The sequence below is a fragment of the Cydia fagiglandana genome, chromosome 19 (assembly GCF_963556715.1).
Source record: "Cydia fagiglandana chromosome 19, ilCydFagi1.1, whole genome shotgun sequence".
Classification (NCBI taxonomy): Eukaryota; Metazoa; Arthropoda; class Insecta; order Lepidoptera; family Tortricidae; genus Cydia; species Cydia fagiglandana.
In genome coordinates this window covers 10,060,914-10,080,522 of record NC_085950.1, presented here as the reverse complement: position 1 = coordinate 10,080,522, position 19,609 = coordinate 10,060,914, and the positions used below count along the sequence as shown (strand labels likewise).

At 37.8% G+C, this 19,609-nt stretch overlaps 1 protein-coding gene across 1 annotated transcript in view; it reads left to right on the top strand.

Moving 5' to 3' along the window:
- Window positions 1–19,609, top strand: part of LOC134673736 (transcription factor Sox-17-alpha-A) — a 159,261-nt gene that overhangs the window by 44,550 nt on the left and 95,102 nt on the right. The window contains exon 3 of the mRNA XM_063531751.1: window positions 1,180–1,559. Within this exon, the coding sequence (XP_063387821.1) occupies window positions 1,180–1,559 (380 nt within the window). The remainder of the gene's footprint in view (window positions 1–1,179; window positions 1,560–19,609) is intronic.

Genomic DNA, 19,609 nt, shown 5'->3' with positions numbered 1-19,609 from the left:
GGAAAGGCTTACTTTGCACTTCAAAAACTGATAGCAAAGTTGCATTTCATTCACATGTGAGGCAAAGTAATCAAATGCAAATTTTGAGTTGTTTTCTTATGTTTGCTGGTAGAATTGACTATTAAATGATGATTTTGGATGATAAATATTTAATTACATTCATTTGGATTTGATTTGGTTTGATTTTGTTTGATATTTTACATTTAATATTAGCTTCGGGTTGGTGTGGTGAAAAATGTTGTGTTTCACTCGGGGGCAAATTTTGTTTAACCCTCATGCTTTGAAACCCTCGCAACGCTCAAGATTCCATTTTTCGAACCACTCGCGACGCTCGTGGTTCAATTTTGGAATCTTTCGCTTGCTCGGGTATCAATATTAGCACGAGCGGTTAAACAACAACTTTGCCCCCTTGCAAAACAAATAATTATTAACCTTCCTAAAGAGTCACTCTATTGATAGGTGAAAACCGCATGAATATCCGTCCAGTAGTTTTTGAGTATATCGCGAACATACATACAGACAAACAGACGCGGCGGCTGACTTTGTTTTATAATATGTTGTGATAGTAAAATGATAGCACAATTGAATACCGTAAAATCACCCGACGTCAAAAATTTCCCAACTATGATTTATAAACCGAACAAGTATCTTAATTTAGGTGAGACTTATTTGAATTTGGCAATTCTAAGGCGAAATGTTTTTGTAAATGAGAGAGGAGACAAAACTGAAAACAATAGTGATATGGATACTTAATTACGTATTGAAATTACGGACTATAGTTGTAGTATTGGACAATACCTACCTTGAAGTATTTTTAGGTTTAATATTTAAGAATATTTACTTCTAGATACCTACGTCAATGAATTTTATTTTATAACGTCACACAGAAATCATATTCCAATCATACCTCCAATCATGGTATAATAATATAGGTACTTACTCCGCCTGGTACTCTCTTCCCGTCTTTTCTAGGTCACCTGACTGACACAAGCCTACGTCATCATGCGACAGCGCTATATGATAATATCCGATAGCGCTATATGTATATAGCGGCCATGTTATTGTGACGTAGGCTTGTGTCACTTTGGGAAGAGAAGACAATGTTTTATTGACTATGCCTCCAATAAACATATTTCCACAGTCACGTTTCTCTGACATTAAACTCCCCCTCTTTTCCAGCATGATGGATTCCGGCGGCGCCATAGACTCCCCCCCAACCTACCACCGGAGCTACGAGCAATACGTTCAGGGCGGCGTCGAGAACAGCACCGACTCCACCCAAGAACAGACCAGCCCTGAACTAGTCGTCTGGTCTACCCTACCCTACGGCCTAGACTACAGAACGCAGTACGACTACCGGCCCTATGAGACTAGAGACTATTCTCCGCAGCAATACGTCCGGGCGCCATTTGCAACGAAGATGGGGCAGTCGAAAGCGCTCAAGGAGGCGAGGATACGGAGGCCGATGAACGCTTTTATGGTGTGGGCGAAGGTCGAGAGGAAGAAACTTGCTGATGAGAATCCGGACCTCCATAATGCGGATTTGAGTAAAATGCTAGGTGAGTTTTTTATTTATTACATTGTATAGGGGCCCACTGATTACCAGTTCGCCGGACGATATCAGCCTGTCAATAAAACGCAAAATTTGACAGCTCGAACAACTGACAGGCTAATATCGTCCGGCGAACTGGCATTCTGTGTGCCCCTTAACATTTTTAGTTCTCCATCCGTACAACTTTTCACGGAACACTTATGGGACCACTTCGAGCTTACAAATCGGATAAATGCATTTTTTTTCAGAAACTGTTTGACGCAGATACGTACTTAGCTAAAATTTGGAACTATCTAATAGGTACTAACCCTATGAGTAGGTACCAAAATAAGTCATAGTCGCTTAAAATTTCTTATCATTTATTTCGTATTTGAGTACTTTAATGGTATTTGAGGTGTTTTCTTAAAGGATCACGTGATTACCGATCACCCATCATAGTAACTTTTTTCACTATTTTCCTGAAAGCTTAAAACATAACTAAAAATAGTCTTTGACATTTATTCAAACTCATTCGCTTACCGTTAAAAAAGAAGGATACAAAACAAGGACTGTACAAAAAACCCTAATACCATGACTCTGCATAAAGTGGCAATCTTCTTTGGAGCATATTTGTAATTCAAATCAACTGAACACCATCGGTTAGATTTAAATGTTAAATTTAAACCCTTTTTATTACATTTTTAATTTTGTCTTTTAAAAGTTAAATTCATTTAGTCAGTCATCAGTGTCGCATGATCGGTCGTTGGTAGAAAAAAATGTGTAGGAAAAAAGCAAGGTAAGCGCGTTCTATAGCTTTCCCATCAGCTTGTCTATTTTAGACTATTTTACACCTTATAGTATAGGTCTAAAAGAAAAAATCAGGCCAAGTTACTCAGCTATTACACAATGAATATTAAAATTGGAAAGCCCACGAAATATCATTTTTTTTCACGTCGATCGATCATAGCTCTCCCACCATTCAGTTCGTACCAACATTTGCGTAATTTAGTTTATGTGTCACGTAGAAGCATACGGGGTTTAATATTAAAAAAAATCTTAGTGTGGCTCCTACATCATTAAAAGAATATGTGCCTCCAATGTCAACCTTTAAGGTTGCGCTTTGTCTGTCAGTGTACGGGTGTAATTTTTAGGGTTCCGTACCCAAAGGGTAAAACGGGACCCTATTACTAAGACTTCGCTGTCCGTCCGTCCGTCCGTCTGTCACCAGGCTGTATCTCACGAACCGTGATAGCTAGACAATTGAAATTTTCACAGATTATTTATTTCTGTTGCCGCTATAACAACAAATACTAAAAACAGAATAAAATAAAGATTTAAATGGGGCTCCCATACAACAAACGTGATTTTTGACCAAAGTTAAGCAACGTCGGGCGGGGTCAGTACTTGGATGGGTGACCGTTTTTTTTGCTTTTTTTTTGTTTTTTTTTTTGCTTTGTGGTGCGGAACCCTTCGTGCGCGAGTCCGACTCGCACTTGCCCGGTTTTTTTTAGGTGATACAAGATACGAAAATGTACAATTTATTATTGTACACTGGCGTTTAAAAGTGCAACCGTAATATTAAGGCATTAGGGGTCATCCATTAATTACGTCACACGTTTAGGGGGAGGGAGGGGATCAAGAAAAAGTGACATATTGTGACATGGGGGAGGGGGGAGACACAAACTTTGTGACGTCACTTTAACTTCATCAGTAACCGAAAATTGATTTAAATTATTTAGTTCGCTGTACATTTAAATAACAAGTTTTATAAAATGAAAATAGTTTTTAATCGTTTAATTTTCTTTCCTAAGCAGTTTTGGGTTATAAAATTACTAATATTTATATCGTCAAAAATATTTTGATAAAATATTAATAATACTTAGGTACTTACTTAATTCGATTTGGCGATTTCGTAGAAAAAATGTGACGTCACACTAGGGGGGGGGAGGGGTTTGCCAAATGTGACCAAGTGTGACAAGGAGGGGGAGGGGTCAAAAAGCCTAGAAATTGGTGTGACGTAATTAATGGATGACCCCTTACGGTCGACATCTATCCATTCACTTTTGAACGCCACTGTACATAAGTGACTGTACGTGTACTCATTAGTGTAAGAAAACTTTTTCTATTATTAGAACTGTCCTGATACGAGTATCACAAAAAAAAATACTAAATATGTTCTATACTAAAGTTCATTTCGACAATTGTATGGATACCAGCATTTTTATGTGATTTAAGAGCTACTGCTTTAGTAAAAGGAGCATTCCATGAAATAGTCTACCGTTTGTCCCGTACAAACGAGATTTTCTGAAGATTTGCCGATATGAGTATTTCCTTTTCTATGACAAATGGTCAAAAATATACACAGAAAAATAATCGCCTGCTTTAAATGCCGAAAAAAAAGTCGCAACACAGGTAATAAAATGCGTTTGTACGGGACAGCCCGTGGAATGCTCCAAAAGTTGCTTATAGCAATTAGTACAATCGTGTGCTTTTAACCTAAAAAATGTCGCTCAGCAAAGTGTCATTCTATAGAACTTGCTAACTGTGTAAACAAACCGCCATATTGAAATTGTCTCTGAATGATGAATTTACTACTGACTTTTGTTTACATAGTTAGCAAGTTCCATAGAATGACATTTTATATTAAAATAGATAGAGGGTATGCCCAGAAGTTTTTCGCTCTCAGGGAACCCTAAAACCGTTAATTAAAAGTAAAACCTTATCATTGCGCCCTTATTTGGGAGGCGCTCCGAGTCGCATTCTGGAGCTACAAATAGCGAGCTAACAACTTCATTAAAAACCTCTAGGTGCCAGTTTCATAAAAGTCTAGAAGTTGTAGAGACTAGTAGATGATAGACTATCAATCTTTATAATATACAGTGTGGAAAGATAAGTCGGGCCCTGGAGGGAAACTACCTTAAATTCTTAAGCTAGCTCATTTTACTTAAAGGAGACATTCCTTTATTTTTAAAAATAAACAAAACTGCATTCAAAGATTTTCTAAAACTTGCTTGCCTCGCCCGGGACTCAAACCGACTAAAGATTCCAAAAAATAAACACTCGCAATTTTATTCTACTAGTCGATACAGTTAATGTTAATGATAACATTTCTCCAAGTAACATTAGGTCTTACACTCGTCTGTCATACAAAATATCCATAAAATCTAATATTTTAGTACTCATAATTTTTTTAGACAAGCCTAATTGAAGAAAAACACGAAAAATCTTTGAATGCAGTTTTGTTTCTTTTTAAAATTAAAGGAAGGTCTCCTTTAAGTAAAATGAGTCAGCTTAAGGATTTAAGGTAGTTTTCCTCCAGGGCCCGACTTATCTTTCCACACTGTATATGTCTCAACATCGTACATTTTTGACAACCCGTAGACGGAAAGAGCCTAACGGACGCCAGTGCCCTGTTTATCAAAAGCTTTTAACTTGTATAATACAAGTGGAAGTCCCTTTCTAACAAAAGCTGTCAAAAATGGACTTCCACTTGTATTACAAGTAACAAGCTTGTGATAAACAGGGCACTGGTAACCGGAGCGCTAGGATCCATCGGTGACTCAGTGTATTCCTGAGTCATGGTTTGGTGAGTGAAATTCCTAGGCATATCGTGAAACGTGAAAATCTTTGAATAGTTTCTTGAGTCGACGAAGCCCCGCTACGCGGGGTTCCTATTTCTGAGCAGTTTGCCCTTCAGGTTTGGTTTAATGTGACTATCGTCAAATCATCACACAGGAACATTACGATCTGCCTAATCTTACGATCGGCCGCCGACATATATAATAATACCTAGCTATTAAAATGTATAATTTAGTACGTTGTCATGTCGGTTAGTAAAATTCAATAGGAGTGAGTTTATAAAAATAGCCAATCTAACCAAGTAATATGCTTCTATAATCCCGATACACGTGTAATTTTTCGATTGACGTTTGTCATTAAGTTTTCAGTAAATCAATCAAAGCATTTATTTTTAGGCTACTAAGGTCCATAGATACATACCTTACAAACTAACATATATCTATATACAATCATAAAAATAAATATAGTTTTCATCTGAGCTCCGGCCCAGGTGTGCCACATTGAATGTCTGCTGTAAGATATGCGTCTTTGCCGGTTTTAGATCAGTATTTTTCATAAAATGGCATACCGATAAAATTGCAGTCTATACTCTATAGACAAGGAATAACTGCCGTTTTTATTTTATTCTGTTGATGAATTACAAAAAAATATAAGTTTTTAGGGTTCCGTACCCAAAGGGTAAAACGGGACCCTATTACTAAGACTTCGCTGTCCGTCCGTCCGTCCGTCCGTCCGTCTGTCTGTCACCAGGCTGTATCTCACGAACCGTGATAGCTAGACAGTTGAAATTTTCACAGATGATGTATTTCTGTTGCCGCTATAACAACAAATACTAAAAACAGAATAAAATAAAGATTTAAATGGGGCTCCCATACTACAAACGTGATTTTTGACCAAAGTTAAGCAACGTCGGGAGTGGTCAGTACTTGGATGGGTGATGGGTGACCGTTTTTTTTTTTGCTTTTTTTTTTTCATTATGGTACGGAACCCTTCGTGCGCGAGTCCGACTCGCACTTGCCCGGTTTTTTCCTTTGGCACATAGTTTATCATGATCTGCCATTCGGTAGCGAAATTGTATTTAAGAGGTCTTAAACAAAACATAGCCCCAGTGTATTGTAGTATAACTGTGTTGACTGTACATACCTTGGCCGGAATAGGGATTACCAGTCTCGGGTTACTGACGGCCTCGCTTCTCTCGCTCCTTAATATCACACTTGGCGGGTAATTCGGAATATAAAATGAGAGCGTAACTTCTATTGAACCGTTAGACGACCGGTCTGGCGTAGAGGTTATAGTGACCTTGCCTATGAAGTCCCGGGTTCGAATCCTGGTAAGGGCCTTTATATGTATGATGATACAGATATTTGTTCCTGTGTCATGGTTGTTTTCTATGTATTTAAATATTATATATATCGTTGTCTGAGTTACAACACAAGCCTTCTTAAGCTTACCGTGGGGCTTAGTCAATTTGTGTAAAACTGTCCTATAATATTTGTGTCATTTATTTACTGAATGGCGGCGGCTACAGATTCTGTCTAGCAAAACCACCAAATGTCAATAAGCAAAACAGCTGTAGCTACACGAGTTGACCGTGACATGTCGTATGACAGCAGACATTACGTTTTATTGTTCTAATTAACTTTCTCCGATAAGCCCCAGTGTAGTATAACACCGTACTGGCGCGCTCGAAAGTGGACTACCGTATAATGTGCCTCATTTGCCCCAAAATTGTAATGTAAATAATATGTAGTAGATATGCTCATGTATATATTCCATTTTGAAGTAGACGATCACTACTATCATGTTGTAACACACAGATTGTTATATAGGCCCTGTGCATGAACTATAGAGGGCAGCATAGGAGCCGTTAGATTTTTGGCGCGAGGCGTAAATGTGTCGTTTATGCTTCCGATGTAGCCCACAAGATCACAAGATGGCGGGATGTAATATGCACAAGGAAACGTACCGACGAGAACGGTAGATGGTAGCACTTGCTTTGGCAATGTACATGTTTCCGTTTCAGGCCACTAGATGGCAGACCCTCTAACGCGCACGGTCCCTAATAGTTTTCACATCTAAAAACCGGGCAAGTGCGAGTCGGACTCGCGCACGAAGGGTTCCGTACCATAATGCAAAAAAAAAACAAAAAAAAAGCAAAAAGAAAACGGTCACCCATCCAAGTACTGACCCCTCCCGACGTTGCTTAACTTTGGTCAAAAATCACGTTTGTTGTATCGGAGCCCCATTTAAATCTTTATTTTATTCGTTTTTTAGTATTTGTTGTTATAGCGGCAACAGAAATACATCATCTGTGAAAATTTCAACTGTCTAGCTATCACGGTTCGTGAGATACAGCCTGGTGACAGACGGACGGACGGACGGACGGACTGACGGACAGCGAAGTCTTAGTAATAGGGTCCCGTTTTACCCTTTGGGTACGGAACCCTAAAAACTATTGGAGCACAAATTATGGTATTACGTCAATTGAGTAGCGAAGGAATTTATAGTAGCAATGGTTTAGTAAAAGCACTGTACATAACTACATAGTATATCCTTATATGCCGGAATAGGGATTACCAGCCTCGTTTTACTAAACGGCTTCGTCTCTCGCCCTTTTATAACACATGGCGGGTAATTCCCTCTTTCAATTTAAACTAATTAAAAATAGTGATTTCAATGGTAAACTTTTGCTTAGATCAATATTCTTCTAGTACATATTTGATGGCTCCTCTACACGATGGGCCAGCGCCGGCCACTCCAAGGGACGCAATTATGCGTTAGAGGGAGCAAGTGATATTGCTATCTCATTAGTATGCGGTAGTCCGCATGGCTGCGTCCCTTGGAGTGGACCCCTGGCCCATCGTGTAGCGGAGCCATGAGCTTGCTAACTAGTTTTTAACTTTTCACGTCACAGTCATTTTAGACGTCATTTCATACTAGTCCTTTGTTTCACTTATCTTGCCAGGAGACGTCAATATGGCGTAATATTATCATATCCTACCCTAGGTCATTTTATGACAGCCGTATGAACGTCAATATAGGTGATTGCATTTGTTATTTACCTACAAACCTACTACGACAACTAGTTATACATAAAATGTTAAACGAAAGACGCACTTAAGTAAGTGACCATAGTTAGACTTTTTCACATTGTGTTAAGGTCTACAATTAGCAGATTTGTGTTACTCTTAGTTAAATGTGGGATGATTTATAATTATAATGCTTATATTTTGCGGTTATAATGTGACGCGGGGATCGCCTGTATTATGAAATGTGAACAAAGGGGAATATGAATAACTTTAAGTTTTTTGCAGTTGAATTACTTCGGTCAATTTGACGCGCAACTCAGAATATGTAGTCGTGCGACACAATTTTAAAAATACCAGGTAGAAGAACACCAAAATAATATACCGTCAGGTGACAATCACAACTTACTCGTACTAATTTCTATCACAAGTTATACCATAGTGAACCGCGCCAAGTGTTGGTTGTCACCTTCCGATATTCTCAAAAGATATGCTGCGCGTCTGTCCTGACTCTTATCTGTCACCTCTTCATATTAGCCGTTGAAACTAATATTAATAATTGGCATGAAATATTTTGAGTCCCAGAGAACCTAGGATAGTTTTTATCTATCACGGAAATCATATTTCGTCTTCTTCTTCTTCTTCGTTACACTCTTGACAGAGTGGTCGTGGCCATTATGTAGCCTTTTGAGCGACCTGTTTAACGACACGTCGCCATTCCTCCCGTAGAGCTGCTTTCCGTGCCGTGGCCGACACACTGGCTTTGATTTGGTCGGTCTTTCTCTAGCCATGCCCTTTTATATCTATAATCCTAAATCATATTTATATAATCATAATTCCTAATCCTTATTAATTAATAATATCCATGTGGCTTTCGTCCGCGACTCTCCAGCATCTGTTATGGCAAGTCATTACGCCGCGTGGGTGGCTGATCTTATCAGTCTTAATGAAATAAAAGTACTATAAAAAATGCTAGGCATGGCTTGTACGGAGCCTAGTTGAGATTATTGTTGTAAAATAATAGCCACTGTGTATTAAATTGACGTAAATTGTAGGCGAAACGGGCGTTTTCGAAGATTTAGAACGTCCCGCTCTTGTTTTCGCGCGTATTAAAGAATTTATAAGAAAAAAAAGAATAAAAAAACCCCAAAGCATGCATCAATAAATTTTCCGATACTCTAACAAAAAAGTTCACAACATTTTGGCTTCAATAATATTTTATGCAACAGTGGTGCAAGATAGGTGCAACCTAACCTGGCACTATCGTGATATAAAGGATATCCACGGCGATGTAATAGTCTAATAATACAGCTCAGTCATGTATTTACTAAAGATGTTTTATATATGAGTAGATAATAATAATATTGTAATTGTAAATGACCAACATTTTTTTATGGGTAAAATTGGCTAACGCGTACTTGTTCGTAACTGACGTGACTACCTATTTGTTTTTGTTTTAAGCTTGTTTTTGCATTATGAATGACGCGTGTAAGGATAATCCTATCTTAGGTGTACTAGTTTATGAATGAATCCTGTTGTTTTCTTGTTAATATTGACGTACTTCGGTTCCTCTCGAGTTTAACCTCAGAAGAGTCGTAAGATATTTTTAGGACTGTAGTAAATAATCTACAATGCGAGCGCGAGTAGGAATTCCCCTGACTATTGTGCTTATCATCAGGCCTACCGTTAACCACGTTCGACGTGTTGCCTCCCTGTCACACTTACGAACGAATTTACAAGTGCGACAGAGAGGCAACACGTCGAACGTGGTTTGCCGTAAGCCCTCAGGGGTGCGCCCTCGTGATTCGACAGTAGAAATCTAAAGTATGCCATGAATATGGCGTGGACATCTGTAGATATGCTATATTTGGAGTTCAATCTATATGCATCCTACTACTAGGCACAGAAATCCCTTCAATGTATTTACTCCCGGTAGGGTTGCCATTGGAACAGGATTTTCCCTGACATTTCTGGGTTTTTGGTCCTTAGGATTGCGGGAGACTTGGCGAGTATCAGGGTTTTTACAAACTTTAACTAATTGCTATTAATACTTAGAGAACTTAGCCAAGTCAAATCATCTTTTGCGGCTCCTTGGCATTCCTAAAACTGATGATTTCTACTGTATTTGGCTCTTCTCTTCAAAAGTTTGCCGATTCCGTGTCTAACCAACTACCAGGGCTGTTCACTAAAAATATTCATAAATATTCACTCGCGTAACACCACGTCCCTTCAATAACAAGCCTCGACCTTGAGCCATCCTCCACATTAATTGGCTAAATTGCACGCCTTTTAAGGCGGCTCCACACTCTATAATGACATCCTTGTGGCGTGCCGCTCGTCGTACATACGCAGTGTTTAATTAAATGGGTGAGCAATCTGGTAATCAGTATCAGAGGTTGCAAGGTCTATGTCCACCTTTAAAGTCAGGTGCAAGCATCCCTACGGCCTACGAGCCTGTAGATGACAATCGTTGATAGAAAAGCAATCGAAACTTAAATAATACCGGGTGTGGCCTGTAATATGAGCAAAAAATTAAACTGTAGGCTGTACTTGAAGAAATGTTGGTCAGTATGACTGACCAACATTTGTTCAACGACTTTAAAAAAAAACTTGTCGTTTGATTTTTAATACACTTTAAAGTTTATTCTAATACGCAATGTATCGCGAATTTTGTTATGTTTTAAAGTGACATTCCATTTCCAACTGCAGCTGCAATACTGTTCATTTTCTATGGAAATTGACAATGACAGCGACGCGTTTCCATAGTAATATGAACAGTATTGCAGCTGCAGTTGGAAATGGAATGTCACTCTAAGGCATGACAAACAACGTCAATCACAGTGATATGGCGTGGCGATGGCGGCCATTGAAAATAATATTTATTTTGTATGAAAAATAGGGAGGCTAAATACTTCTTTTTTTTTTAAAGTTGTTGAACACGTTTGAGGAGTACAATCTATGTTTAACTATTTGCTCGTGTTACAGGCCACACCCGGTATATGGAATTAGTCACGTGACTTTTCGTAGCATCTGTCATTCTGATATAATTTTTCTTTTCGTTTGGCATTTATCGATGTACTGTTGTTATCTTGGCTAGGCCATCGGCCGTCTTGGGATTAGCCTCGGATTTTGCCAAGCACAGATCAAAACTTGCCAAGGAAAAATACAGTTTTGATATGTCAATAAGTATGTGGATTCAAACTAAGGCTTTTTATAGGCCTCAGGGCAGCTTGAGGCTGTAGCTAAATATTTGGCGACAATGTTATACAGACAATATTTTGTGTAGGTATTTACCTATGTACCTACATTGGCAATACTTTCAGTAGCAGTTTGGATAAAAATGGCGCGCGCTCAACATATGGTCAACTTACAAAATATTTCCGTCTTGCTATAGGAATTTATCATTATTAAGCCATAAATCATAGCATGAATTGTAACATATGATAAAAACTAACCGTCCCGATGTATGTAAGTGGACGCACTATATAAAGACATAATTTAAATCGCTGCCGACCGTATTAAGAGAGCTTTTATTTATTGCCGACTGAGAAGCAACGAGAAATTACTTATAACAACATTCTTGCTTGTACTTAATTGTGTCATTTATTAGGGTTCTGTGATGTATAAACAAAGGAAAACTTATTGGAAATCTTCTTCTTCTGGAATCGTCTCTGCCGTTTCTTTTCGACTTTCTACAGTCTTCAGCAGTGACTTTGTCCACAACTCTACAAGGCATTTATGAAATGGGACCAAAACCTGTGTGTCCCTGTACTGATTCTTGTAATTGTAGGTTGAGGCATACGTTATCAAAACAGTTTGCCTGTCTTTTAATATGTAACGCAAAGTCAGTTGACGAAGGATCATTAATATCTTAATTTTGATTAGGTGCATTGAGGTAATTACGAAAGCGGGATAATTTTAAACGCGGCAAATAGCAATAAAACCAGAAGCACTTCATACGTTAGTAACACTTACGTTAAAGCAACGCTTACTTTCTTCCGAAGTTAACCGAAAGTTTCCTTTTGAAGTTACCACTATATACCTTACCAAATAATTTACTTACTTATTACTTCCTTCTTTCGATTGAAAATTACTTACTTACTCCGTTGGCTCAGCGACCCAAAATGAGACTTGGCCTCCGACACAAGACAGCGCCACTTTTCTCGGTCTGGTTGGTTTTTAGTCGGTCGGTTTTGGTCGGTATAGAAAATTATTTTATTTTATTTCGTATGAATATTACATTTTCATACTAATTTTAACCTGTTCACTCCCCAACCTACCCGATAGTCTTGTCAGAGCGACGAGATTGCGAAGTATAAATTATGATGCCTTATAGGTAATATAATGTAATGTATGTGTGATTTATTAAAGTCAATTAAGTTATTATATAATTCTTCCTTCCTTCATATGCGTCATACGTTCATTCACAAAGAGGATGTTTACTCACTTATGCCAATTTATCCTCTTTTCGTGGCCCTATGAATCAATATTGAATCATATACATAATATACTATACTTACATATGTGACATAATAATAGCAATATGAATATAGGTAATTTGTTATTTTAAATTGGTATTAAGTAAGTTATTTCCTTCCTTACTCAATACTTAATGTGAGAAATTTATTTCCTTATGTAACTGTGTTTTCCTAAATTTGAAAACAAATAAGGAAATTGTGATCTTAAAAAAAATCAAAAATCAGTTTAAAATATGAATAGTCATATATTCTTTTGATTAAACTAATTACAAGACATTTCACTGCATTTAGTTTAAAGCAAATCGCACATGATATATATTTTCCTTAACTCGTAACGAGAGCTAAGCAATTAATAATAAACCTACTTCCATATCCCTTGATAATAAGGTCGTAACATGGTAGTAATTCCCTACAACTTACTACCATTTTCTTCTAAACATCTCGAGCTACTGTTTAGGCGTTATCTCACAAACTACCCATTTTGGGGACCCCGTTTTTACTCGCCTTGTAAGGCAGTCGCTTAAATGAAATTAATCTTGATAAGGCACCTTAGAGTCGTCACTAGCAGCGTTTTGGTTTATCGTTGTTGTAATATCTGAGTTGCTGCAACGGATATGAGACCTAGTTCTTTTTGGGATGGGATTCGTAGACTTTTACCACCCAAAGCTTTTTACGCGTTTATCACATAGAAAAACTTACTCCTTACTGTGTAGAGTAAGTATGTGTAGAACGTTGTCTGAGGGAGACAACATAGACTAGGAATCCTCTAGACCGAGTTTAGAGCAATTATTTCAAGTAACCGATGATGCCAAAAACGCGGGGGTGTGCGGGATGAGGTGAGCGAAGTCCCGTGCCGTGATTAGTCCGTTCAAAGACACGGACGTCACACAAAGACACTTTCGACTCGAACATGGAGTAAAATTACCGTATGCGTGGCAGAGGGGGAGCGCGACTATGCTAAGCCTGGAGGATGTTTTATCTGTGGGAGACAACTTTTCCTTGCCAACAAGCGTACGGTTACGCGGAAACCCTAGTCCTTAGGTTCTTACAACCACAGGTGTCACTAGCTCATTGCTAAGTCTACATATGTGGCCGAAGATTGTAACTGATAAGCGTGTATCTAAAAATTGTATAAAGTCTTTTTCTGTCCATATCATAAACAACAAATGGTTCTAATACTTTTAATATTTACGCCTCGGGAAGATATTTTGACTATACGTATCAAAGTGACATTTCATCACGTTACGCACAGATTATTTCTCTAGAAATCTGTATCTAAGAATTTTGGACAAAACTATACGTGAATACATATCACCTAGGTTCGATTTCCGTACCAATAGCAAGAACGAAACAAAAACGCTTCTTCGAACTCTACAGACAGACCGACACACGGCTTATAATTCTACACACGTTACATTTAATAATACAATTAATTCCGTTCGTCGTATCTGATATCAACAAACACAATGTTATTCTTACCGTCACTGAGGACTCTATTTTAATGCGCTTAGAGTCGAATATCCAATGGATGCGTGTGCGCATAAGCTGGTTGTGTCTATAAAAGAAAATCTATATAGGTTGGGAGCGACATGGGAGGTATTCCCTAAGGAAAATTTGATATCTGCGTAGTAGCTTCCTTGATTAGAAGGTCATTCAGAGACTTGTATGAAGTGTTTATGCCAAAATTTTATAGTATTAAATGAGTACCGACTTACTATAAAATACATATTTGTATGGATTGTGTTGTCTTCCAGTAAAATCGCTTTTTTAGAACACGGTTTTGTAACAAAGTTTTTATAAAATTCCCTTCACCGAGAAAAAAAATCGTTTAAAACAATTGCATTTGCATTAACCTTTAATGTTACATTGGAGCCTATCAAACCAAGCAGTAAAGTTTACTGTTTGTACCTACGTTATGTACGAACGAACGTACATTAGTTGATATTGTAATACCAGTCACTTAATCTTAATGAAATTATTTAAATGTGTGCTCGATAGATCATATTTCTTTCAGTGTTATATCAATGACACGTAGACCAATCAGAAAGCCGCTTATCACTGCCTCAGTAGACTCAGAGGTCCGCGTTAGTCAAATGAAACTGCTTATGAAGACCTTAAAATACTGACATTTTAAATAGTGCAGTAATGTCGGTATTTTAGTTATTTTTGAAGTGAAAACTTCTTTAGCGGCGCTGTGCACTTTTTGTGATGGGGCAAAAATGTTAAAACTCGCGATAGGTCACGTGGCCGACAGATTCGACAGATTGAAAATTCGCAAGACGGAGACGTGACCTGATCGAAAAACTGTTACAATGTCATTGAGTTTTCACTTCTGCCAGCACTCCCGGAGTGCAACCCGTTGTTTATTTTTAATCTTAGTGGTTAGAAAAACCAGGGGCCTTTACAAGGCAAGAATCCCTATTATTCAGGTTAATGTTTGCACTATCTGCAAGGGAATACCGTAGCGGTATGATTGAGCACGCTTGGATATGTCTCGGTCCTGTTTCCCAAACAAGTGAATCATAGAAATACCAATGTAATATTCCATGCCTATGTTACATAATTTAACTATGCTAATGTTCAGAAAGTGTCCGTTTTTGTGAGTCAACATAGGCACCTACTCGTCACCTAGTGATGTGCCATCGGCAAGTTTCCAAAATTGCGAAAAAATCCACACAGATGACACGCGATTTTGGAATTATTCGTAAAACAGTGTTGCTAACCCGCGATTTTTGAAATTTGCCGCCTTTTGCTACTGACAAGATTTGCTTGACCAAGTATAATATTACAGATAGCTAAAAGCACTAATATGTAACTGACGAACCCACAAACTAGGGGCCTGCCAACATAATTAACTAGGTGTGTGCGTGGGCCAAGTGTCTGCAAGCACCACTTAACGGCGGCTTAATTGATCGCAGTTTGCATATTGAACGGTGACGTAATTATTTAATATTTCAGCCAAGTTTGCATTCTGGTTACATTAACTGTCAATAGGTTATCCATCATATCAGCCGAAACAAATTTGTTTTACTTAGGAGTCACACGAACGCAGCGCCAGAAAGACGCTCCTATACAATCTAAGTTACGCTCTTATTATAAAACGACATGCTTAATTAATAATTGCATGCAACTATAGTCTGTATCTTTAGGTACTATTTAAATAAAAGTAAACAAACAATTTGTAAATTTTCGGGTAGTTATAACATTTATTGATTAACCAACCAAATATAAAACCGCCTGGACCAGACACTGAACGACCTGACTTTAACCTACATTATTTGATCGTGTAATGTTTTCATCTATCTCAACTGGCTTAAGCAGCCATTTGAGGGTACCTTTTGTTTACTTTTATTAAATACCTAATGATACAGACTATACAGTCCGTTTTTTTTAAGCATTAGAAAGAACTTCGCAGAAGTAAGCTTGTGGTTCCAAATCCGGCACTTCAAGCGGTAATAATTTGAAGTAAATTATATGTATTGACCATGCTACATTAGATAATTCAATAATTATTAACAATTAAAGAGCCTGATAAAAACTGCACGCTTGCTTCTGTGGAGTTCTTTCTAATGCTAAAAAAAAAACTGACTGTAGGCATGAACAATTACATAACATACACCTACTCGTATGTCTGATTCGTTGCTAAATTGTATACAAAGAAATTAGATGATTAGTATCAGATCAAAAACGGACTAACATTTATAGTTCGTTTTTTTTAGCATTAGAAAGAAGTTGCAAGAAGGTAAGCGATCTTGACATGTCTTTTAATTGAAAAACGCCTTTTAAAAATCAAAAACTATTACTTATGAAAGCAGAAGAGTATAAATGATGTATTGGATTCCTAATTGTTACATATTTTTGCCGTAACTTATTTTTAAAATGTGTTTTTCAATTAAAAGACACATCAAGATTGTTTACCTTATTTCTAATGCTAAAAAAAACGAACTATAAAACTAAATTAGGTTATATAAAATCAATTGTTGCTCCTCAGAAATGTGACAAGATTATTATGGGTCAAACAGAAAACTGTGTTACGTCTTTCCTGTAGACATACACAAGAGTAAGGGCTATAAAGGTTAATTTTCTTAATTAACCCTTATCCACGTGAAAAGGTCCTCCTTTTATTTAGAGAACTATGATAAAATCATTACTTACATGCCCACAAGCTGTTAACTATTGCCCACAGGAGAGAAAACTAGTGTGTTCGCGCGAACTATACATTTTGCTCTCCTTACCCTTATATTAAAAAATGTAATCTATTTAACCTACTTACCCAATGCTATTGACTGTAAATATTTAATCATCCTAATAGAAGTACCTAACAAACAAGATCCTTCCAAAGGTCTTTTCGCATAAAGGGGCGACAACAAAACATCAATCGATATAACTATCGATTACTTTATCGATTAATTCGCAATAACAATTTGTCGTCGGCGTCATATCTATCGAGTCCTACTTACAATATGAATGTATTCGGGCCTACGTGCGGCGTAGGCGCACGTAACTACGACGGGATCGTCTTGATACTTGATGACAGCTAAGATGGCTGACAGCCGACCTTTTTTTCACAACGTTGGCATGCAGTCACGCTAGATTGTAAGTTTTATTTATGCAGGATGGTAAAGAAAGGAAATTTAGTTCTATTCCATTATTGAGATCTATCTCGTCTGTTTATATATTAAATTAAAATAAAGATTTAAAATGGGATACTCGTAAGAGACCTTTTAATAGGCCTCTGGGCGACTAGAGGTTATTATTAAAATCCATATTTTGATCAGTTAGTCAGTAAACTGGTCAGTTAGAAATAAAAATTGCGTATTTTGTAGCCTGTACGAGTGTACGTACACAGCAACTTAGGTTTAATTATATATTAAACCGTGTACAACCTAGGAGTTGTAATCTATAAAGTAATAATCCTTAAAATCCTTAGAACGAGACAGAAATACGGGTAATGGCCAACAACAGAATCATCAAAACCTGTCAATCCGCGTATGTACACTTACATAAGTTTTCAACTAGGCTTCGCCTGTGCATTCCCATGGCTCCACAAAACGAGCGAAAGTCACCAGTGTATCCTAACCTCTACATCTCTACAAGGTGGCACGGCACGGCAGTATGTTTCTGTTGACCGTTCATTTTTAGGGTTCCGAACCCATAGGGTAAAAACGGGATCCTATTAATAAGACTCCACTGTCCGTCTGTCTGTCTGTCACCAGGCTGTATCTCATGAACCGTGACAGCTAGACAGTTGAAATTTTCACAGATGATGCATTTCTGTCATAACAACAAATACTAAAAAGTACGGAACCCTCGGTGGGCGAGTCCAATTCGCACTTATTATATAGAGCAGCTGTCCCTTAAAATGTTTGAGTGCCATTTTTTAATTTAGCACATTCATTTATGTAGAAATGTAATAGTTAAGTAATAAAAACACAGTAAAGACATATTCCTTAAATTATTTTTTAAATTAACCGAAAGTGTTTTGAAGGAACTGTCACAGGGGGAACTGTCATCATCATTTGTCGCGGGAGCAAGGGTGCGAAATAGGGAATGCAAATCGGTTATTTTTTGTATGGAAATAATCGCTTTTTACCGAAACCGCGGTTATTTCCATACAAAAAATAACCGATTTGCATTCCCTAGTGCGAAACTCCTCCCTTCGGGCAAACTCGGCTCCGTTCGGCTCAGCATTGCTCCAAGCTATTATTAGGGTTGACATAACTTGACGTCCCTTTGCGTGCACGACAGACAAGAGAATGGATTGAATTTTGACTACCCTAAACAGCCGAAAGGGATAGTGCCATACATTAGCCTCGTAAGATCCATGTACATTTTTACGCTTTTGAATTTGGAACTTTCTTTTATATCTATAAGAGTTTAAACTCGAATTTAATTTGTAGGTACTTGTACAAGTATGCGGGGACTTACGAGGATAGAAAGGGACAGCATGATTCGACCCTGAACCGCTGTCAAACTCTAGTTTTGTAGGAGAGAGCTCACTTACACTGGTAGCATGGAAGCAGTTAGAATAGCCAGAAGAGTGCAGCCATGGCGCTGTGCCCGTGTAGTGACCCTAATATTGCGTGTGACTCATGTAGCGCGTGCGCAACCGGCGACGTTTTAAATTTCGAATCCGCGTTCGATTTAAAGTTTTTGACGTATTTTACGCACTTTAATTCCTCTATGCTAAAACAGTTATTTACGATACAAGTGCGGAAAAGAGGAAATTCGAAACGAGTGGCGATCGACCAAAGTGTTTTAAATCGACACGAGTTGCGAATTACCTTATCGCACGTACCTATATCGTACAAGTTACAACGTTTTACAGTACATATGGCCCTCTAAACTTTTGACATACGCACTAAAAGTGCTATTTTACGCACCAGTGCGGGAAAATATGACCATATGTACTGTAAAAAACATTTGACGTTGCTCGTAGAAGAAACATTTGAGGCAGTTGCTAGTTCCAAGGGAAATTTTATCTTTTTTAATAGTATTAATTTAAAAAAAAAGCTTTATCACTGACTGTACTCATTTGGCAACTAATACCTTCTCATCGAGGCAATTCAAACCCAAACACAATTAGGTTGTGTTGTTTTATAATAGAGTTCATATGCCCACCTTTTTGTGTCCATCATTAGATCCCTGTTTCACCAACGTGACAGGTACGACGAATTGTAAAATCACTGTTGCTGACGTCACAGGCATCCATGGGCTACGGTTACCGCTTACCATCGGGCGGGCCGTATTCCTGTTTGCCACCATCATTGTATTATTAAAGAAAACTTTATGATATCGGAAAAAAACAGATATTTCTCTTGCTAAGTTTATGACAGTTGTCACAAGAAACACTACAATTGTCACGAAATTCCGACATATAACTCATTACCTGTCAAAAATTACCTACAATTCTTCTAAATCTTTGACAATTGTCAGAAACTTCGCAGGAGAAATATCAGTTTTTTCCGATATAATAAAGTTTTTTTAAATAATAC